The sequence below is a fragment of the Brachyhypopomus gauderio genome, chromosome 4, assembly GCF_052324685.1.
Source record: "Brachyhypopomus gauderio isolate BG-103 chromosome 4, BGAUD_0.2, whole genome shotgun sequence".
Taxonomy (NCBI): Eukaryota; Metazoa; Chordata; class Actinopteri; order Gymnotiformes; family Hypopomidae; genus Brachyhypopomus; species Brachyhypopomus gauderio.
The window spans coordinates 29358019-29382205 of NC_135214.1; the positions used below are offsets into that span (position 1 = coordinate 29358019).

At 49.8% G+C, this 24187-nt stretch overlaps 1 protein-coding gene across 1 annotated transcript in view; it reads right to left on the reverse strand.

Moving 5' to 3' along the window:
- Positions 1-65: 65 nt before the first annotated feature.
- iqsec2a (IQ motif and Sec7 domain ArfGEF 2a) overlaps positions 66-24187 on the reverse strand; it is a 61069-nt gene continuing 36947 nt past the window's right edge. The window contains exons 3-17 of the mRNA XM_077003649.1: positions 13502-13790; positions 11926-12126; positions 11428-11601; positions 10280-10823; positions 9643-10201; positions 8715-8876; positions 8219-8341; positions 7956-8122; positions 7615-7754; positions 7332-7457; positions 6464-6563; positions 5417-5578; positions 4899-5093; positions 4612-4661; positions 66-4189 (exon numbers count right to left, since the gene is read on the reverse strand). Coding sequence (XP_076859764.1) covers positions 2981-4189; positions 4612-4661; positions 4899-5093; positions 5417-5578; positions 6464-6563; positions 7332-7457; positions 7615-7754; positions 7956-8122; positions 8219-8341; positions 8715-8876; positions 9643-10201; positions 10280-10823; positions 11428-11601; positions 11926-12126; positions 13502-13790 — 4201 coding nt within the window. The 3' untranslated portion in view covers positions 66-2980. The remainder of the gene's footprint in view (positions 4190-4611; positions 4662-4898; positions 5094-5416; positions 5579-6463; positions 6564-7331; positions 7458-7614; positions 7755-7955; positions 8123-8218; positions 8342-8714; positions 8877-9642; positions 10202-10279; positions 10824-11427; positions 11602-11925; positions 12127-13501; positions 13791-24187) is intronic.

The following is a 24187-nucleotide window of genomic DNA, read 5'->3' on the forward strand; positions in this document are numbered from 1 at the left end:
CACACACTTATCAAGTATCAGGTAAGTGACCCCGATAAATTGTAATCAAGCAGAAAAAAACAGCCTTTCCAACAGCAAGAACATATTTTATAGAACAAGAGCAATAAATAATGACATATAATTTCTCTGAAACAGGTTTGCATCGAAACCTTGTACATATATACAAATAAAACTTCATACAATATCATTTCTTTAAATATAAGTACTGCTCTGACACGCACATGATACAAGTTTACAGTTACATTTTGTTCCCCAGGCCCTAAAGTGTAAACAATATCTGGCCTTGGCCTCTCTGGTCAGTTATAGACACTTAGAACACAGCCCATTCCAGAGTAAATAGAGTATTTATATAAGCTAGTATGTACACTCAGGTTTATACAGCGTCATTCGGCTAAGTGCAGAACATGCAACGCGCGTCGACCTCGGGATGCAGCCGGGAGAAAGGACGCACGGATCTCCAACACTACCGGCAGGTCCGTGAGCCCCGGACGGGTGTGTTAGTCCTAGACGGGTGCAGGCAGCTTATACGAGTGCCCTTGGGTACCTGTAACGTCTAACGCAAGTACGTGGGCTGACACCTTCTGAGGAAGCTAAGAGGACACGGAGCATCGGGGGAGGGCCGGTGAATTTGACACCAATCAACGAAGGCAAAAAGAAACGGTCTCTGATTTGGAGTAAACTTCGCTCGTGCACGCCCTGTTGTGCGTTTGCTCTCCGACACGCAGCCCTGTAAATGACTATACTGCATACACATCAGTCTATGGCAGGTAGCACATGAATTCTTTAAAAAATACAAAATATCAAAATTTTCTGAGGGTGTTTTGTTGGTCTAATGTTTTGAAAAGCTCTAATAAGAATCACATTTGGATACTGAGAGAAAGCGAGAGATGGGGTGTGGGAGGTAATACTTGGGAGGGTGTGGGAGTGTGTGGGTGTGTATGGGAGAGGGATAAATGAAGATCTAATATCGAGGCACTGCACTGACGAACTCTGTGCAAAAGCTCTAAACTTTTAGCAGTAAAAGCGTCATACAAAAAGATTCCACTGGCAACCTTCAAGTGTGAAATGCATTAGCTTGTCATATCAGCATGCACGGCGCATAGAAACGGAGGGGGCACAGATATGCAGCCGGACGTAGATTCACATTCTTATAAAGAGTGGCTTTCTCAAGTAAAAGGGTATGGCTTCTGGCAATGAGTTTGGTGTGAAATACATGGTTGTCGTCATCTTTTTTTTTTCTTCAAGCTTACTGCAAAACAAGTTCCTGAAATAGGTAGCTCAGTTCAGGTCTAAAAAGTTCGGGTTGTACACACGAAATCACACCATGTTAGTCTGGGAAAAAAACTTCTAGAAAACAAACTGGCACAGAACCAATACCCACTCATATTAGTAGTAACTCGTACACTAAAATATCAAGGATAATATTGGTAATATTTGACATCATAATAGTAATAATGAAAATAAAACACATTTAAACCATACTGTTGACTCATACTGTACAAACGAAGCTCAAGAGAATGTCAGTATTTATAAGTTTGCAATACAGTTCAAGCAACTGTACTCTGTAACTTTACAAAAGAAAACAAAAAAAGTCAATGCCTGTACAATTAGTTCTCCCAGATTTAAATTCTCACCTCTATATCCGTTTACTTGTTATTTGGGTAAAAGATGAAGGTGCTGTATGTTAACAAGTCTTCTTGCACCTTAAATCATCCTAAAAGCTTAGATCAGGCACACAGGCTATGTAGTGGGTGGCCAACTACAGGTAATTAGCCCACTGAAGTACTCACTGATAGAGGGTCATTGTAATACTTAAATACTAGACAAATTATATTTATTATCTGGACTTAAATAAAATCACGGTTCACTAATTCATTTAATAGTTTCATTTAGAAAGAGAAAAATATATTTCATCATCTGTTCATTATACTGTTTATAAACTGAGACAAAAAGGTAGAACAAAATATTTGAAATATAAATCCACTTCATATCATCACTGAGACCTTGAAATAACTGAAAACGATTTGTCATTTAAATTGGATTATGGCAGGCTTATTGCAGATTTTAAACATCGTGTATGTGGTGATGTAGTCTTGAAGGTTTCCCCTTTTTGACAATATTATACCCAAATATTGGAATGATGCCTTCTGAAGGATGAGCTCCTATGACTTTCTTCCCACAAAAGTCAAATTAAAACAACACTTTAAGAGGTGACGTTAGATGGTACTGTTCAAAGTGCATGGCTGGCTCTTTTAAAGCTGCAATACAACGTTTTGTCCATTTTTGTTGAAATACTGGCAATTTTTGTCCAATGTATGCAGGAATGTGTCGTTCAAGTTTGTCAAAAACAAAATAAAAACTGTCAGGACCTGGAATGATTGTCACTCGAAACACACACAGAAAAAATTAAATTTTCGAATGGAGCGAATAGAATTGTTAAAAAAGGAAAGATCCATCTTAGTCTGAGCTTGTGCACCGCTCCTGCAGATGTTCAGATCTCTCTCTCCGTTCTTCCCACGTCAGCCCAGCTGAAAAACAGAGGAGCAGCTTGCCGGCACTCTTCAGCTGTCTATATGTGTGTTACCATTCCTTAAATCACTCAGCTTTTTTATCGTTTGATGTCGTCTGGCACCAAAATTTCCACCTTTGGCAACGTTGACATTTACCTCATATTAGAGCCAACAGCTTCTGTGAACCTCTGGAAAATTAAAACCCAGAATCCTCTCTGTCGGCAACTCTTCCAGCCTCTTGAATTCGCACCGGTGGGTTTGTTTTTCGGACGATATGAGGACTGGAATGAAACGGCGGCGAATGGCACTGAAATGCGATTAGGAGCCCGGCTAAAGGCTAACCCTCCGCCACTGACAGCTCTAGACATGTGGGAAGCTGATGTGGAAATAGCAGAGGTGGAGCAGCGTGTGCATCCGCTTGCCCGGACTCCTCCGGCGGGGGGCCCTCGCCCTGCGAGTCCTGCTGCGTCTCACACCACCGTGCTGATGCGGTTGATGGGTTTGGATTTGGAGCTGCCGACCGTGCTGGTGTTGATCCCGCCGACGATGCCCACCTGATTGCCCACCTGCGGCCCCGGAGGGTGTTGGGGGGGCAGCGGCGAGAGGGGCGTGAGCGGAGTAAGAGGGGTGTGGGGGGAGGTAGGCGGGGGTAAAGGCGAGTGCGGCGGAGGAGGCGGGATGGAGGACAGGGGCGGATACTGTGGCACGTAGTGGGCGGCGGCCTGCGTGATGTGGCGGGCCGTGATGGAGGAAGGAGCCTGCGGGGGCGGGGCGAATATGAAGTGAGGCTGATGGGCGGAGTGATGGAGCAGGGGGTGGGGGCTGTGGGCGTGACCGAGATGGCTGTGGGTATGAGAGAGAACGTGGGAGTGGCCGTGCGGGTGGGGGTGCGGCTGGGAGTGGGACAGGGTGAGCGGCAGCTTGCCGGCGGGGCCGGGGATGCGTGCGGGGTAGGGCAGGGGGTTGGGGTGCACGTGGTGGAAGGTGAAGGCGGCCACGGGAGAGTGTGGCGAGTGTGGGGAGAGAGGCGGAGGTGTGCAGCCCATGCTGGAGTGTCGGGTGTGCGGCACGCCGTGGTGGGAGTACTGCTGATGGAGCTGAGCGTGGGAGGGGCCTCGGCGGGGCAGCGAGCCGCGGTGGAGGGTGTGGTGCACGGCGGGCGTAGGGGGTACGGGCGAGGGCTGCACGTGGTAGCGGTGGTGGTAGTGGTACGGCGGCGGGGGCTGGCCCACGCTGTTGTGGCAGTACTGCGCGTGCAGCGCCTGGATCTTGGAGGGCCCGCCAGGATCGGACTGGCTGAGGGCGGAGGGTGAAGGAGGCGGGGGTCCCCCAGTGGTGGGTGGGGGAACAGGGGCTGGGTAGTGTGGTCCGGGGGGTATAAGGGGGGGAGGGGGCTTGGCGCGCTTGCTGCCAAACAGGGAGCCCAGGAAGGAGGCGGAGCTGCTCCCGCCAGAGCCACTCCCCGTTCCCCCAGCGTGCTCGGCGGTGACGGGGAGCGGCCCCACCCCAACCCCTACGCTCCCCACGGCGTTGTGTAACTGCCCCGGCCCACCCCCCACCCCTACTCCGGGGCTCAGGATGGGGCGGTGGGGCCGGTAGTCCTCCAGCCCATAGCAGCTGGGAAGAGCGCCTCCCATGGGCATACGCTGGTGAGGACGCGGGCTGTTAATGATGGATCCCTGAACGAACACACACACACACACACACACACACACACACACACACACACACACACACACACCAGAAAGAAATAGTCAATAACTAAATTGTGACCAGGTCTCAGATGTCTGGTTGGAGCTTCCACAAACACACACTCACATGCAAGGTGACGGAAACAAGCCACATATTGCACACCACTGAAAACGCCTATTGAGACAGGAAGTTTGCAGCTGTAGACTGAACTGAAGCTGGTGCATGTTCCTCGCTCCGCACATCACGACTTCACGACGTGAACGACTCTGTGGCATGCGGGACTGCTTTACTATGCATGCGGGGGCGCAGGGGAGGTGCGGGACAGGGACGGGCAATACAGGATCGTTTCATCTGTACACAGTGGTGAGGATCAGGAGCTCGACCTTTGGGAACACGCCCCCAAACTTACTTCGATGGTACTGTCCAAAGAGCCGACGCTGTTTCGACGACCCCGCTTCCCTGCAGGAGGTGCGTCAAAATCCATCATTAACCTACTTTTCATACCCATACACCAATATAGACCTTTAAAAAATGTTAGCCAGGCATTTTACACTCAGACCCTGCACCTAGTTTCCCTGCTGGACCTCTCGACTGCACAGCACACTGTAACAACTCAATACACTTCCAAAACACTCCATAAACGGAAGTGAAGCGTGTACGTGTGGGTATGACTGCGCAGGTATCTGTGCGCTTTACCTGTCTCTGACAGGTCTCTGAGCGAGGAGCTGAGCGCCGTGCGCTTAAGCCCCTCCCCTGTGGCGTATGTGTCGTCGAGGCTGGGCCTACCCAGAGTGCCGTTCACCACCTCGCTCTTCATGCTGCCCACCCCACTGCCCACATCTCCACCCAGAAGCCCCGGACGCATCACGCCCTTCTGCTTCTCCAGCTCCGCTGCAGAGAGAGAGAGCGAGGGAGAGAGGGAGAGACAGAAGAAGAAGAAAATGATTTCTGACATAGCCCATGTATACACTCCGGAGGCGTTATTTGCCGTTGCCATCTTTGCCTTTGCGCCTCCAGCTGCGTAGGTCCGAGCAGAAGCTGGAACTTCCAGACACGAGCGTGAAACAAGAATACCGTCCGGTTCAGTTCATTCCAAGACCTGCCACATACCACACAGGGCCCTGACGTGCGATCTAGCGCTGGCTGATTTACTGCAGCGCCTGTGAAACGTGAGCACCCAGCGAGAGGAAGAGGAGGAGGAGGAGGAGGCTCACACTCCACGCGGTACTTCTCCATGTCCTGCACCTCGGCGATGCTCTCCCGCAGGTCGCTGACGAAGCGCGTGCGGTCCTGCTGACTCGGAGCCGTGAACACGATCAGGACCTTCCGCTCGCCGCCGGGGATCGCCGAGGTCAAACGGATCCCGTGAGGATAGTCTGACGGAGAGAGGATGGGATGGGGGGAGTATCAGCGTGAGATAAGGATGGGGAGGGAGAGAGAGAGAGGGGGGGAGAGAAATGGAGAAAGAATAGAGTTCAAGAGCAAGAATGAAAATGATTAATAATTTATGAATCATACTTACAATACCTTTAGGCATATTTAAGATGATGAGATTATACAGTAAGTAAATTTACAACAAAAAGATCTTTTTTTATTACAGAGGCTTTGATTGTACCTTAAAATACTGTGCAACACACAGAGCATCAAATGGACCAGCTCAGCCCAGTTCTATGGGTTTAAACCTACGGCGTTTACTCCATGCCGTTCACTGCAGAGCACAGACTATGAAGGAAATGCCTGAGAAATGATCCACCCCTCAGTGTTCTCCACCCTTCTGTTGAAACGCCAACTCCAGTCACTAACCTACACAGGCTAATAGAAATGTACAGAGATTATTGCCTTGCAACTAATGTTTACTCCCCGTGTCACTAACGCCCACCGACAGCAAGCAGGCACTCGCTAGCCGCCTGCCTTACGATATCTGCAACCTGCATCGTCCACGTGACACAATGTGATGTCCTTTTTCCATTTTTTGCGATTGCTTTTGGATGTGGCTTAAACGCAGGGACCCGATTCAGCTCTAGTGGACCCGGTCCAAAAACCCAAGACCTTTTTTTATGTACCGCGGAAAAATGAACAAAAATAACTTCACCCGGCGAAACCGGCGTCTCTGCGGCTAGTCTGTCGTCAGTAAGCGCACGCAGAGGGCCGCGGAAGAGCGGCTAAATGTCGGCACGGAGCTCCGAGCCCGAGCGGCGTGATGGTATAAATAAAGAAGGAGGGACAGATGGAGAGGCAGATGGAGGGAAGCATCTACTCACAGGAGTTTTGGAACATGTGAACCTGCATCTCCACCAGGGCAAAAGACTGTCTGAAACTGTACGTCACCGACGTCTTCTTCTTCTGGAAGATTTTTGTGACCTGTGCACACAAGAGAACACGTGTGTGTGGGTATGGGGGTTTTTACGGAGCTACCGGTCATTACTGGGATCTTACAGTTGAGATTGCAAGAAACTGCGGTATAAATGTGGATGATCAGCTGTCTTTCTCAGATCAAACTTGACTGGGTCATGCAGGATTCTGCTCTTCACTGTTTTCTCTCGAGGGAGGCCACCCAGGTGCTTGCTGGGTCTCTGCTCATCTCCTGGTTCACTGCTCCAACACTCCTGGTCTGCCCACGCACGCCATCAGGCCCTTTCAACTGATCCCAAACGCTGCAACACGACTGACTGGTCTCAGCTAAATTCTCCCACTGCACATCTGTTTGTATCAGATTTAGAGCTCTGATCCTTGCCTACATGACCCATACGGACCTGCTCACTCCTACGTGATGGTAACAGTCAGAACCTGGAAACAGTGCTCCTCCTGCCGCCCCACATTTACTGCGGCTGTATTACTGTCAACAATGCCAAGACAATTCTTTTGTAAGTGACATCTTAATAGAGTAACATTAGATTCTGATTCTTATTTTGATATCTGTAAAGAGAGACTTATTGTCACATTATGTGCTTTTTGATTTGTTTAATCTGAACTAGATTCAAAACTATTCTCTGACATAACAAATGCTCGTTAATATGCATATTATGCATTTTGTTTTTCACAGGTCCATCTCTGGACTGGAGGAGGTTTGGTGTGGGGTGTGTGTCAGTCCTAAACACCCAGGTAGGCTGGGCTGAGGAAGACACTTACCACCAGCAGGTCGTTGAAGAGGAAGACCTCTCTCTGGTGAACTCCACTCCGCTGGGGACGGTTAGGATCAGGAACCTCGTACAGCTGGCAACAGCACACCAGCCTGCGGTGTGGCAGGGATAGCACCTGCATATCCACACACACACACACACACACACACACACACACACACACACACACACACACACACCAAAAATGGTTACTGTACAAACGAAATCCCACTTCTGAACTACATTCACACAAGCAGACCTCTGCACGTTTTGGAACTTGTAAGCGCACTCACGGGTTTTTTACCAACGATGACCCTCTCAACAGCCTGCACTTGAGACACGTGGTCATCGTTGGTCCTCAGCTCCCACTTCTGGATACGCTGATATATGCCCACCAGCAGGTCCCTGGGGATGTCCTGCCCGTTGTCCACTCCTGCCACCCACACACGTCCATGGAGACAAAGACAGGGGCGAAAGAGAGGCAAAGAGCGGGTGTGAAAGGAAGGCAAGTCAAAAGTGCGAACAAAGTCGCTGCTTGAGACGATGTTATGTTTTTTGAAGTGATGTAATGCGGCCCCAAGAAACACGCCCCAGGCCCCACAGGCCCCACAGGCCCCACAGGCCCCACAGGCACCTCTTAGGTTCTTGATGAAGTCGTCCAGCTTCATCTTCCTCTCCGCTTTGACGTTGGGACTGTACATGTCGGTGTTGAGGAGGATGATGGCGAAGGCCAGGATGAAGATGGTGTCGGGGTTCTGGAACTGCCGCACCAGCGCGGGGTTACACACGCAGTACCTCTGACTGAACAGGGGCGAGAGTCAAGCGAGAGTCACCAAACCAGATCTCGCAGGTGCCGAGAGGTCATGACCGGACGTGACCGGACGTGACCGGACGTACCTGAAGGCCTCCACCAGCCGCTCCACCTTTTGCGCCTCCCCCTGGACCTTGATCTGAGCCTGGAACTTGCGCAGGGCGTCGTCCAGATCCATGCCGGAGAAATCCATCTCGTCCAGCACGCAGCTGAGGAACGCACAGGCCTCCATGTTTAGCTCCTCTCTCCACCTCCCACACCCGATGGAGCGTCAGACGCTTTGAGCTAGCACAGCTCGCTTGCAATGTGCTCATTCTTGCTGTGCTGCCACATTTCATTAGAACTTTTTAGTGTGCTATGCTGCAGAGGACGTTTCAGCAAACCCTGGAGATGCTGCACCAGTGTAGGGTAATACCTCTGTGCCTATAGCTAGTCCTGTCTGTGTGTGTGGGTGTGTGTGTGTGGGGGGGGTGTAGCTAGCAGCCAGCTGTGTGAGGCGTGGCAAGCGGCTCTGTCTGTGTGGGGCGTGGCTACAGACCCTGTCTCCATGGGGCGTGGCTAGAGACAGAAGCGACCACTCACTCGAGCACATCCTTGTTGAACTGCTTCTGCCGGTTGCCCAGGAACTCGCCGATCATCTGCCGGCTCAAGCCCTTCCTCTCCAGGATGAAGCGTGCGATGCCCACCGGGGTGTCAGAGACGAAGCCACGCTCAATCAGGTACTGGATGCCCTTCTCCGGCTTCCTGAAGGATGGAGCGCGAGACGAGAGAGAGAGGGAGAGAGATGGAGAGGGAGAGAGAGAGAGAGATGGAGAGGGAGTGAAAGAGTGGATGGACACTTGTGTCCCAACAATGGATCACTTCCCCATTGGCCTGCTTCATACACTTATGCCATTATAGCATTACTGATGGAATAGTAACCACATTGTTATAGCCGTCGCTCTCGTCTCCTGTCTCGCTGTCTCTTTCCCTCCGTTTAACCACAGACGCCCTATTTTTTCATTACTGCCTGGCATTTCATCGTCATAATGCTCCTGGCTTTGTACGCGGTTAAGATATTCTTACTGCAGTGCTCTAAGCGTCTGGAAGACATTTCAATATTTCCGTAAGACTAGACATTTCAATATTTCTAAGAAAAAAAATGTTCTCTTTTTTTTAATATACGTCTTGTTATTCATAAAATGTTGAAAGGGTACTTTACATCTGCTTGCTGTGTTACAGCCGGTGGGCCAAATGTAATATGCCAAAGTCATTCCGCTAAAAGGACTACCACAGAAACTACAGTGGATGCCATTCATCATGAGGTTATGGGGAAATGCAGTGCGGTAGGAATATTGCAACAAACCACCTGAGATCTTGTAGAAACATCATTCCAATGGGCAAAAGTTATTGGACCAGTTTCCCTGAGCAGAGGAGATGTACCTTTCATGTACGTCTGACCTGACCAACGTGGGCACTGACATTTCTCCTCTAAAGCTGCTGTAAAGCGTCCGGATGCCGAGGCGCTTACTTGTTGAAGAGGTTCAGTCCGATGCGGTACTGGCGTCTCTGCACCACGTCGTTGTTGAAGGCGGGCGAGTCCCAGCTGTGGCGACTCTCCCGCTGGTACGTCTGCTTGCCCAGCGGGGGCAGCGGCTCCCTCAGGCTGTCGCGGGACGAGGACCCCGAGCTGCAGTTGATGGTCTCGTTGGAGTTGGTGGTGGAGTTGAGCGAGTCGTTGTCGCCGTCGGACGGCTCCATGCCGGCGGAGGGCGGGGGGGCGGAGGAAGAGGAGGAGAGCGGCGTCAGCGGCGGCTGGGCTGGGGGGGGCGGGATGGGCTCCGGGTACGGGTGGTGCAGGTGGGGGAGGGCCGGGTGGTGGTGGTGGTGGTGCTGCTGCTGCATCGGGTGGTGGATGTGTGGCGGAGGGTGCGGCGGATGCTGGTGGTGGATCAGCATGGCGTGGTGGGGCAAGTGGGCGGGCAGGGGCGGGGGGACGGGCCGGCCCATGGGGCGGGTCTGGCCCTGCGCCGTGCAGGCGCTGACGGAACGAGCGGCCGGGTTGTGCTTGAGCGTTCCCTGGGGCGAGGCTCCTCCCACCACCCCGCCCCCTCCTCCTCCTCCTCCTCCTCCTCCTACTACTGCTCCTCCCCCTCCTCCCACCCTGCCCCCTCCTCCCGCCGGCTCCTGCTCGTAGAGCAGCTGCCGGCTGAGGGAGCCGCGGTCGGAGCGGTCGCTCATGTCCACGGAGCTGTCGCTGGGCGGCTCGATGGTCAGCACGGGCAGGTGGGCTCCGCGCAGGCGGAAGTCGCGGCACTCCGTGCAGGGCGTGCTACGCCGACTGTTGCTGCTGCCGCCACCCTCCGTGTCCCGGCTGTCCTCTCGGCCGCCCCGGCCCGGGCCCCCGCCCCAGTACTCCGTGTCCGTGCTGCTGGGGGCGCGCTCCATGGACAGGGGCGACGTCGGCATGCCGTCGTCCATGTACAGCGTCACATCGCTGTAGGACGTGGCCGTGCTGTCCTCGTGCATGCCCCCCAGCATGGCCCCGCCCCGCCCCCGCTCGGCCCCGCCCCCGCCACGTGACACCAGCGACGCCTTGCTGCTCCACACACACTCTGTGAAGTCGTCGTCCGCACCCTCGCCCTCCTGCGAGTCACCCCGGCCCGACTGGCACGTCAGAGTGTCATCCATAGAGTCTGCTAGGGATGTCACCTGACAGACAACACACACACACACACACACACACACACACACACAGAGTTAAGGCATAATCAGTCGTTCTAATCTGATTGCTAGTCTGATATTCATTTTAGCATTTTTGAATACCATTAAGCTTTCACGCCTAAAGGAACAAATTTTCACAATTCAAATGCAGCAGCACCACTGTTTCTGGAGTGTGAAGTCTGTGGCGTCCACCCCACAGGCCCCAGAATTCTCACTAACTGCTGCAGAAACCCCGTGCTCAGCCGTAACCCTTTTTTTTTGGTCTGATTCTGGCAAACAGCTCAATTTTTTGGCTGCTTCCCACCAAAAACAATGCAAAACGCACAGCGTTTTGTCTCAGTAAGTGCACATGGCAACTGTTGCCATAAGTAATGGCCTAAGTAATGCTGACATTCCTCGTCTCTTGGTCAGCTATAATATATAGGTCAAGTGGCATGGTTGATCTTGTATAGGCACTATTAGATATCAACTTCCTTGGAAGTTTCATTGTTTCATTGGAGACATTATTTAATCAGACCAAACCGGAACAACCAACATTCTGGTTCATCTGGATTTTATTCCTCATATAATCTGTGGCACGTTCATTCCTCACTTGTTTGGTGAAGGCGTCGTCTGCCCGGCTGTACTCCTCCCGGTCAGATTGCGAGAGCGAGCCTGCTTCCTGCTCCGTGCCGCCGGGTCCCGCCTGGCTGGCCACGCCCATGGTGGGCGGGTTTGCGGGGCTGTAGCGCTGCTGCTGAGTCTGGGGCGGAGTCTGGGGTTGCCCCTGAGAAAAGCAGCCCAGAGTCACAATACACCTCCCTCCCACGTCACGTTCATTTCTGCACCCCTTGGTGCACAGGAACGAAAGCTGTTTTTGCTCCCGTCCAGCTCTGGCGTGGCTTCCACTGCCTCCAGATATCTGGCCAGGATCTCACGAAGCAACATCTGTGGTCCCGGGTGTCCGTAAAACGGAACGGCCACCTGGGACCTCAGACGTCCACGAGTGACAGCGCAGGCATACTGCCAGATGGCAGATCTAAAACGCTGTCCGTGGTGCTGAAATCAAATCCCCCCTCCCGGGCGCGTGCGGGCAGGCGTGTCTGCGTACCTGCGGCTGACGCTCGTCGAACGAGTACTGCATGCGCATATTAGAGAGGATAATGCGGCGGGTCATTCGACTCTCTGAGGCAGAACTGCGCAACCGCTGAAAGTTCTTGTTCATGCGGTACTGCCGGAAAGCCGTCTGGATGGTGCGGGCCGCTCTTCTGCTCAGCAAGGACCCACCATATTTCCTCTCCAGCATCTCCACCTGGGAGAGAGATGGACACAGGTGGGTAGGTGTAGGTGTACTGCCACAGCTACCAAGCCTGTAGCTGTAGGTGTAGATGTTGACGTGGTGCTGTCAGTACTTCTGAAATGTTTAACAATGTCTAACATTATAGCCCGAAGTCTCTGTAAAAACATGACTGTAGAAAGAACATTAAAAGACCATTTTTAGATTGGTTAATTTTCAAATGATATCTTAAGCACAGCACTTTACTGCTATTACGCTCTGGTGAGTTGAAATGAACCGTTGTCATTTCATGAAAATGATTTCTCTGTTAATCTGCACAACATGTCATGAGTTGTCCAACTTGTTGGCAAACAACCAGCATCATGTTACTGTAAACACCCACTGAATTGATTTTCCCATAATTCTTTGTAGCGATTGTTTTGCCCATAATAAGAACCGATGGAAGAAGGGTTGGCCAAATGCCCGAAACACACACTGCTCATATTACAGTGTGAGAGCAGCAGTTAGAGACAGCAGGCAGAAACACAGTGGCTGCTCTTCAGAGCCACGACGGTGCTGAGAGGCTGTTCATGGTGCTGCGTTTAAACGCATTCACATTATGTTTCATTATACTGAATAGCCTGCAGTAGATATTTAACGGCATGTGTAATAGAGGCAACTGCACTACAGAGGAATTCGATTTGGTTTGAATGATTTTCTGATTGCGCTGAATGCATTAAAAAAGGTTAAGGTAATGTAAAAATGTCATTTGTATTTACTCTTAGAGGCAGAATGAGTTTTTGCATAAAGGGTTAGGAAATTAGTGTGTATGAACACACACTGCTCTGTCTGAACACACAAACACCCACACACACACACACACAGACACACACACACAAAGACACACAGACACACACACACAGACACACACACAGACACACACACACACACACACACAGACACACACACACACACACACACACACACACACACAAAGACACACACACACACAGACACACACACAGACACACACACACAGACACACACACAGACACACACACACACACACACACAGACACACACACACACACACACACAGACACACACACACAGACACACACACACACACACACACACACAAAGACACACACACACACACACACACACACACAAAGACACACACACACACACACACACAAAGACACACACACACAAAGACACACACACAAGGACACACACACACAGACACACACACACACACACACAAAAAGACACACACACACACACATACACACACAAAAAGACACACACACAAAGACACACACACACACACACACACACACAGACACACACACACACACACACACACACACACACACACACACACACACACACACACACACACACACACCTTCTTGTCCTGCAGGTCCGTGGAGAGCTCATAGCTGTCTGAAAGGGCTTTGCAGCGTTTGTTCTCCTCCTCCTCCTGCTTGCGCAGAGCCAGGCTGGCAGGCTGGTGGCGTGTGCGCTGGGCCCAGGCGAGGCTGGCTGGGCTCGACGGCACCGCGGGAGACCCCTGGGGGCCCAGAGGTTCTCCGCTAGGCTTCCCGTACCGATCCAAGCCCCCCAGGTAGGGGCCCTGGCTGCAGGAGCTGTCGGAGAAACTACCCGTGTCCCCGCAGTGAGGGTCTCCCTCCACACTGAGACAGACAGGGGGAAGAGAGAAAGGGAGAGGGGGCGATAGAGAGAAACAGAGCATGAAGGCCTCTCTGTCCCGAGTCAAAGAGGCAGGGGCGTTAAAACAGCCATGCCGACACGCTACCACAACGGTGGTCCTGCAAACGCACATATACAGCCAGGGCCTAGCCATCTGGATCAGGAGCTGGAGGGGGGTGGGGGGTGGGGAGGTGTGAAAGAGGAGCGTGGGGAGCACGTGCCGGTCAGGGATAGAGAGAGGGAGAGGGACAGAGGGCAGGAGGAGGAGAGAAAAGAGCGGGAAACAAACAAAAAAAAAAACCAACAACCGTGGCCATGTGTGCCTCTCAGTCATATGTGAGATGCCAGGAACCATGGGCAGCGACAGCTTTGCAGCTCTGAGTCACCCGACGATGAGTCAGAAAAAAGAGTGCAGGATAAAAAGAGAGGGGGAGAAGGAGAGAGAGAAAGAGGGGGAAGAATCAATACAGTAGTGAGAATCGCCCCATTGTACCTGCAACCCCCGGTATTCTCTGCCCTAGGGGGAATACTATAGCATGAGTGAATCATCCGGGAGCACCGAGCTCTATAAAACACACCCAGTAAAATAAACCAATACAATGAACACACTCCCACTCTTCCCAGCACACTACTGCAGTGATCATCACATGTATCGTCATACACACATGCATACACACGTTCAAGCACACAGATGCACGCACACGCACGCACGCACGCACACACACACACACACACACACACACACACACACACACACACACACACACACACACACACACACACACACTCAGCCCGAACACTACTGTCATACTCACATGTAAGCCCAGGCCCTACGAGGAAGTTTCCTCTTCCGCTGGAACCACATAGCTCAGGACAAACACACACACACACACACACACACACACACACACACACACACACACACACACACACACACACACACACACACACACACACACACACACAGTCCTGGCTACCTCTGTAGATCAGCTTGCCGATCAGAACGGTCTTTGTTTAGCATATCTAAGGCCGCAATGTGTCTCTGCGCTGGGATCAGGTTGACCACCTTGTACAAAATCTCCCGGTGACTGTAGTGAAGACCCGTCTCTGTCATGGAGCAGGACCATGGTTAACCACTCCAGTCTCTCCACTGCCCCAACACTCACACACCCACTCCGCCCCACACACCACTGGAAATGCACACACACCAGATCTCATCCCAGCTCCCATCGCCTCTGCACCACCTCCGCCTCCGACCTCCGACCTCTGCCTGTCTCTGTCTCTTTATCTCCCTCACATTCACTCTCTCAACATTGCAAATCTCTTTTCACAACATGGTAACCACCAACACAGCAACGCAGCGCTGGGAGCCACAGAAAGCACTCGGCAGCAACCGCAAACAAAGATTTGAATTACAGGTCTACTGAAAGGTAATGGCAAGAAAGATCGTCTATAGCAACTGGATATGTTTAACCTAACTAGATGCCTATTGTGTATTGAATTACTGTAGACGTGCATGTGGGTATCACGCAAACTCACATGTATTTGTACCCGTGAATGTGCAGGAGAGCACCCCCCCATAAGTGTATATGTGTTTTTGCTTGTGTGTGTGTGTGTGTGAGCATAGACTCAAATGCTTGTGCACTGGCCCATCCTCTTAGAAGAGCAGACACACACAGACGCATGCAGACAGACACACAGACGCACACCGCCCACAGACAAGAACTATGTCAACTCCACACCACTCCAGAGCTGTGAAAACACACTCCCCCCCCATAAATCACCTGATCCTATTGTGAGGTTACAATTAGAGAGACAGTGTGAGAAGTGACAGAACAGCACCGCAATCACACTTCAATTAGAAAAAGCAAATAAAAAATTCTATGTCATGTTCAGGTTTTAAAATATACTTCTGACTCAGAGAAGATGTTACATGTATAATGCAATATCAATGCACAATCCAGCAGAAATATTTGCTCAACTCCAGATTCCCTCTGAAGGACATACAGATGTCCTGAGCATTCAGGGGACACAGTACCATCCACTCTGTGTCTCTCTCACCATCCTGTCTATGCATGCCATGCCCTCACATTAAGGTTTCTGCCATTTGGGAACGGTGCCCATGGCGATCACTGCACCCATGGCGATCACTGCGCCCATGGTAACCACATCACCTCTGCTGACCAATGACTCGACATCCTGGGCATTTTAGCATTACCACGAGACACAGGGCAAAGTTTCTGCTATGGAAAGACACCAGCAAAGAGACATTTCCCCAAATTACTTGACGAGGTCAATTATTCCAATACTTAAGGTCTCTGATATCCACGTCCAGCTGTCAGCTGATGGCTGGACATTTGGTAGCATAATGTCACTGTAATTGCCTTGAATTATCACTGGAGAATAAAATGATGTTACCTTACTGATTTACTGAGATCAGTCGAAGGTCATTATACTCATAGCAGGTAATGTGCGTGAGAACAAATGTGTGTGTGTGTGTGCGTGTGTGTGTGTGCGTGCATGTGCATGACTGAGCACCATTGAGATACAGAGAGGAAGAACGTGTCAGTAGTGGCTATTTTCCCGAGGACATGGCTGGTCACCACTGGCTATATTTAATGATCCAGTGTGAGGAGCTGAAAGGCTGTTAACTGAACAGCGTCCAGCTTGGGGTCGCAGGCCTCATTAACCCGCTACTGAACCCAGAATGAAGACAAACCCTCATCCACCCACGTTTGATCCATACATCTGTGATCAAAACTAACAGACTACCTTTAGTGAAGAAGAAGAGAAAATCTCCTTCTCTGTGCCAGAGATGACTGCAGCGTCAGAGGTGAGTGTGGTGAGTGGAGTTCTGCTATTGATCACAATTGCTGTTAGACTGTTATCTTGCATTATAACAGAACAGATGCATTCCGATGCTTTGTTTGGATTGTCTGTCAGACTAAGGATATGACATTTTTCAAAAGCACGCTATCCTTGTGGAAATTGTGGAAAATCCAAGATGTTCCAGCAATGCTTCTAGAAAAACCTCCCTGTGAAGTCGGATGCCTCTTTGCCTTTTAGATTTGCATGAAGGTTGAAGCAGCCGTGCTCCTCACTGAAGCTCATGCCAATCGCTCCACCCAACTGAAATAATACCTGCTGGAGTTGTGCTGGTGGAGGAAGGCTGGAACTTGAACTGTGGTAACTAATGTGTTGTGGGAATGAGAATGAGAAGGGTCCCTTATTCAGTATATCACAAATATCACCAAATGTTTTTACATAATCCATACCAGTCGTGTATTATGCATTCCAGCTTTAATAATTCAAATAGCAGCAGACATATTGTTACCCAGAAGGACTTTGGTCTGATCCTAATATCAATATCGGGTTTAGAAATCCCATATCCTACATAACGCAATCAAATGTGCAACAAAATATTTATGAGTTCCTAAATACATTTTGCTGCAATGTGTTCATTCTCTTGAGAAAATGAATATCGATCTGTTATGTAAACAAAAGAATGGAGAATCTGTCTTCTGACAAGTGGCCAGGCATCTGTGGTCACGCCTGCACACACACACACACACACACACACACACACACACACTCACAGAGAGAGAGAGTCGACAAGAGCCAGCAAAAGACAGAGAGAGGGGAATTGATCTCGGAGGGTTTATTGAATTCTGGCTTCAGATAGCACAGTGTAAATCTATGTACCAATTAATGTGTGTCAATGGCATCCCGTGATACAACTCAGAAACATAACACACAGAACTAACCAGCCATGCGGTGCACAGCACAGCAAACAGTACTACACCCCACTGGGACAGCTGCTTATTGGGTTAGCATTCTCATTTGGTAGGCCACTCCAAGCCCTGGCAGACCACACTATGGATTCTGTCAACTGTGCATCAATGGAGGACCAGTGTAATTAGCCAGCGATACAGAAGGCCACGCAGTGCATCCCTTTCATTATGTCACGTTTGCATGACGAGCCCCAGCCATGAGTAGCATAGTTGGAGGGATCCCAGAGGAACATCAAACAGTGCTAATCGTCCTGGTATACCAACGAATGAATCAAACAACAGAATAAGAGGTTCGCGGAAGAACATGAGAGATGAGACCTCCTCCTCTCTCTGCCCCAGGAGAAAGCCTGTGGGCACGCGTTCTTCTGGCTAGGAAGTGCAATCTTAGCTTTAATCAGCCTCCTTCTGTGCCGGCTGACGTGTGTGTGTGTGTGTGTGTGTGTGTGCACGCGTGTGTATGTGTGTGTACATGCGTGCTGGCATGTGCGTGGGTGTGGATGCCAACTGATTATTATAAATCAGAGGACCTACTGCCATGGGACTGGATGGTATGCTGCTGAGCACGTGCATGTGTACCTGTTTGGGACAGTTTGTGTGTGTGTGTGTGTGTGTGTGCTTGAGCATATGTTTCTGCCATTGTGTGAGAGTGTGTGTTTGTGTGTGTGTTTAGGGATCCTATTGTGGTGCTGTCTGCCTTAATAAAGAACACTCTTAATTGTGACTCCTTAATCATGCTGGGGACCATATGGTTTCATCTAACACTTAAAAAAGAACTGTAACCTGTCTGAGTCATCAGGGTGTTTATTCGAGGGTATTTTGAGGCTGTGCGTGTTTGTGTGTGTGTGTGTGTGTGTGTAATCGCACCAGGCTGAGTGAGAAAGCCGGGTGTTGTGCAGACTCAGAGCTCCATCGCAGGTAATAACGCAAGCACGAAAGACTCAACAAGGCACGTCAGAATTTCGAGGACAGAAGGCGGCCGGCACACGAGCGCCAAGCAGCTGCCCCCTGCGGACACCGGACGGCGGTGCCCACACGCCCTTGAGAGAGCCGGCGCCGATCCGGCTCGGACCGGCTGCGGCTCGATAGCGTGGCGAAAGGTGGATCAGTGAGGGCAAAAGAGCTGAGTGAGCATCTGAGAGGAGAGAGAGGATAGAGGAGAGAGAAAGGAGAGAGAGAGAGAGAGGAGAGAGGATAGAGGAGACACAGAAGAGAGAGGATAGAGGAGAGAGAGAGGAGAGAGAGAGAGAGGAGAGAGGATAGAGGAGACACAGGAGAGAGAGGATAGAGGAGAGAGAGAGGAGAGAGAGAGAGAGAGGAGAGAGGAGAGGAGAGAGGATAGAGGAGAGAGAGAAGACACAGGAGAGAGAGGATAGAAGAGAGAGAGGAGAGAGGAGAGAGAGGAGACACAGGAGAAAGAGGATAGAGGAGAGAGGAGACACAGGAGAGAGGATAGATGAGAGAAAGGAGAGAGGAGAGACATAGGAGAGAGGAGAGAGAGAGGAGAGAGGAGGGGCAGACTAGGGAGGTGAAGGGAGAGAAGAGAGACCAGGAGATACTGAGAGAGGAGAGAGGGGACGCGACTCAGTGAATAATTACTCTGCAATGATGTCCTGTCACAGATATCAGAATGTAGTCAACAAATACAAAAAAAATGAGAGTGAGACAAAGAGAACCAGAGCAAAAGGAGCACAGAGAAGAGGAAAAGGGTAGAAGAAGAGAGATGTGGGTGTGGCCTCACTCCCGTACACAAAGACCATTCGACCGCTGCTATTGGCTAGAGTGCAGGACGGGGAGACAGGTGGCCAGGGCAGAATGAGCGGAGGATGCTTCATGGAGAGAGAGAGAGAGAGAGAGAGAGAGAGAGAGAGAGAGAGAGAGAGAGAGAGAGAGAGAGAGATAGTGAAACAGAGAAAAAGAGAGAGAGAAAGAGGTAAAGAGAAAGAGGGGGAGAGAAAGAGTGAGAGAGAAAGAGAGAAGTACGTGCCAGAAAACAAACAAACAAAAAATACACTTGACCATCATTTCAGTATTTAAACACATCCTTTCAAATGTAAGAGACAGGCTTTATACATTTTAGGAGATTCAACAGCTTCCAATGAAAAGACAACAACGGCCATTTTTTTGTATATAGAGGAGCAACACGGTGGAGTTGCACCACAGAGGAGACGAAGTCTGAAAATGGCACACGGCACTGAATCACCACATTGTCCTCTGCAGCCTTTAGAAACAGCAGAGAGCCTCTCTGGCATCTGTCTGAAACCCCCACTGAGAGACACACACAGTCTTGGCAGTGGAGACCCAGTCCTGCTGCCCACATCTGTACCAGACAGAGAGCCAGAGAGAGAGACACGGGGAGAGAGACAGGGAGAGAGAGACAGGGAGAGAGACAGAGGTGGGGTTCGGGAGAGAGACCCTCTGTGCACTCCAGTTAAGCAGGCACAAAAACACTCTTTATTCCCTCGACTTCCCTGACGCCCTTGCTAGCTCAGCCACTACCCTTGGGGCCCGTTCTGTTAGGAATCAGATGAAACAGGCTGAAGCAACCTGCTGCCTGAGCGTCCTTATGATCACTCCATGAACGCAGCTCATGAAGTTCTCGTTCCCATCCTGTGGGCCGTCTCCGCCATGGGGCGAATTCTGACCTCGACTTCATCGCCGCCTTGTGCTCCAGCGACTCGCTCGTACTTACGCACACGCTCTCTTTTTCGCTGGCTTCTCCACACTGCCGCCACTGCTGGGACGAGGCCTTAAGCGTGCGTGCTTCTCAAAGGACCAGCGTTCAGTTAAAATGCCGAACGCTCTGCGGTTCGAGGCCACAACCCCCACCACCCCGTTCACATCTGTGAAACCTTAACACTTAACACACAGGCTCCCTTAAGGCCCTACAGGACTGGCGCCTGCCTGGTCTACGGCCTGTGCGGGGAGCCTGTGACATGGCCTCCCTCCTCCATCCTGCCTGGTCTACAGCCTGTGCGGGGAGCCTGTGACATGGCCTCCCTCCTCCATCCTGCCTGGTGTACGGCCTGTGCGGGGAGCCTGTGACATGGCCTCCCTCCTCCATCCGCTGACCCCCTCGCAGCCTTTCCAGCAGAACATTACCTTTCATTCTCCTTTCACAGCACTATTTGTAAATGCGGTAGCAGAACGGGGGTCTTTATTTGGTCAGACAGAAGATTTGTTGCTTAGTTCTGAGGTAACTTTAATGAAAAGGCCTGTTTGGCTGAGATCACCATGGAATCACAAAGTAAAAAATATATATTACGCTCAACTATATAAAGTACTGAAACTAGTATTGTATTCAAGACTACTCTTGAGATCACATTGAAATGGCTTGTCTCAAATAACCGTTATATAGATTTACTTCATGAAACCAGCCAAAACCATATAAAACTGTGGGAATCATAGACATGCAAACTCCAGTTAGGAGAGGTTGTCAAAACAAGATGATGCAGTGTGTTTTGTTGCAACTTTTGGGACTGACAACTTAATGTTGATAAAATGTGTTCCATTTGTAGCTGGAATTGGACCTTGAATTGAACTCAGTTTTTTTGGTCTTGGAACTTGACTCCCTAACACCTTTTATGGTCTCGGTCTCAGCTTGGACTCACCGTCTTTTTGGTCTTGTGCTTGACTCAGATGAATAACAGAATAAATAACTAAGGTCCTGGTTTGGACTCTATCTTGAATCAGCCTTGCCTAAGGAGATCTGAAGACGTACTCTTAGACTGCCTATGAAAATGGCCCACCTGTATGCTGAAAGCTGCCACCTCTTAATGGGTTTGAAGCCAGTGGCCATTATGATTCACAAACAGCAAAGTTCTAATGAAAAACAGGCAACAGTTTATTTATGCTGTCATTTGGGTGAACTACTGATATCATGTGGTGAACACCTGTAGCCTACATGAATAGGAATGTAAGACACTGATAGGTTATTAGTCATATTGGATTGCAAGCCATTACAGAGGCCTCAACATCTGCTTAAATCATGTTGTAAGTCTCTGAGATCATTTCAGTGCGGCACTGTACAATATGAATGTGACATCCTACATCATAAATCATTCCTAAAGTTGTTGGTGCACCTTTGGAGAATGACAAGGTAGATCTGTAACGCCTGAAATGCATCCTGGCAGCGTACCACTCTGTCTTGGTTACCTCTCCCCTACCTTTCTGTGTCATAATTCAACACAGCCTGTAAAACACAAACGAAACACTATTTGCAGTTTGATCTCAACTTCACTGCAAGGGCTACCAGACCTTTTTTTTCAGTGGACCCCCTACCAGGAAAACAGAAAGAGAGACGGAGAGACAGAGACAACAAGAAAGGCAAAGTGATAAAGTAACTGAAAGGGACAGACAGATAGAGAGGTAGATACAGAGAGAGAGAGAGAGAGAGAGAGAGAGAGAGAGAGAGAGAGAGAGAGAGAGAGAGAGAGAGAGAGAGATCCTATGGCAGGTCTAGTGTGTATTCTGTAGTGTTTATTCTCAGTGGCATAGAATCCTACAACATTCCAGCCCTGAAGAACATGGTAGCATAGCCTGCTCTGACAGCAACAGCAAAGTTGGAAACACACAGCAGAGACAAAAAAGAGAAAAAAAAACTGCAAAACAGCACAGCATGTGGGCATGAATCATAAGGAAACATCACGTGTGCTTCAATGTCATTATAACGTGCCGTTAAAGTTCTCCCTCAAAGTGTTCAGAATGGCACAGATGACCTGCACCCAGACATACAGTCAGATCACATAAAAGAGATACAGTGTGATTCAAACGGTACTCTAGATTAGTAATGTTTCCACTGCATGGATTTATCGGGGTAAAGCTAGACGTCGACCATGCTATAGTTGTCCAAGCAGAAACACATCCAATGGCGAATGTAGTCACTGAGGTCATTCCATATCTACATAAATTATAACGCCACACACGTCCAGAACGCATCCTATAATGTGAGATAACTGTTGGCGTTTCCTGTTGAACTGTCCACAATCGTGATATTCACTGCGACTCTCCTATAAACGCTGCGTGACGGTGTCAGTTACAGTGAGACAGGCAATCCACAGGACCTGCTGACATGGTTTCACTTGTTTTAATCTGTACACAAACGACACAGTGACTGCTTTACAATACCACTTCTATATGGTGATGCATGTGAAAACGATCGGTTCATTGGTTATAATCAGGTCCAGTGGTTGACATCCAACCTCAAGATAAGCATTTAAAGTCAACATTGCCAACGTCACAATGTGGCGATAAAAGCTGAATTAATAAACATCGTGCTTACCAGTACACAAGCTTGTTGTGAAGAATTGCAGGAGTCTTATCCGACGCGCAATTGATGCACCACATTGTTGCCCACGTATAAGTGCGTAACCGCTATACCGTTTTATCATTAATGTGTCTTGATCGTCGGCTGCGCGCCCCACCGCGTGCGGACACGAGAATAAAAGGCATGATTTGTGATGGAAGTCCCGTCATTTGCGAAGCGACGACGAGAAACGTCGAACCCCGCAACTTATTCTCTCATCTTTTCGCTCCTCTATATCTCACCCCCTCCTCTTCCCTCTCTCTTTCCTTTGAATCTCCAACGCGGCAAATTTCATCCAGGCTCGCGCAGGCAGCGTGACACAGCAGTCAGTCAGGTCGAAGAAACCCCGTCAGCGGGGTAGTTCCCTGCATCCCTCTGGAATAGCCGCTTTCTAATCTATAGCATGTCGTGTGGTCAGATTTAAAAAAAAAGGCAAAACACTCAATCGCCTGTCGTGTGGTACTTCATATATAAGTAACATCGACTAGTAGTGTAGTTAAGAAGAACCATATGGTGCCAGTCTGGTGGTCTATTCGCGATAACGGAGTGGGCAGAAATATGTTGACAGTTATTGGGGCTCTACTCAGAAAAGCTCTCTCTCTCTCTCTCTCTCTCTCTCTCTCTCCACACACACACACACACTCTCTCTCTCTCTCTCTCTCTCTCCACACACACACATACACACAGCCATACGCACTCACAAATTTAATTAACGTGTTTCTCTACGGCTTTTTGCCAAAGCACTTAGTCCAATGAGGCATATTCAGACTGCATCCCTTCCAGCAGTGACACAAGCAAAATGACTGACTGACTTATGACAACGACCAAGAGGACAAATAAGCCTTTATCGTTCATACTCACAGAAACATTTCTGTTTTCATGCGGTTTCTTTCACTGGCCTTAGGACAACTGTATAATTCATAATATTATGCGTTAGCCTCCATTTTGATGCTGCCTCCTTGTGTGTCATCTGTCTTTTTCATGTCTGTTATTTTACCCAGTCAACCGACATATTAAAAAGTGGCATAACCACATCCCAGTCCTTTACCTTTCGTGTAAGTTACTGCATGTATCGTTTCATGCACATATGATTGGTAATGCACGTTATAACTGATTTTTTCTGGCCTAAAACAAGAGATGACATTCTATTGATCTACTTGTGTTATGGTGGTCACCGGAGTAGAAAAGAGGCTAAAGTCTATTCGATAAAAGTCTAGTGGTGTCACCTTGACCCTCCTCCAAGGCACAATTTGGATTTAAATAAGTACATAGGCTACTTAAGAGCCTT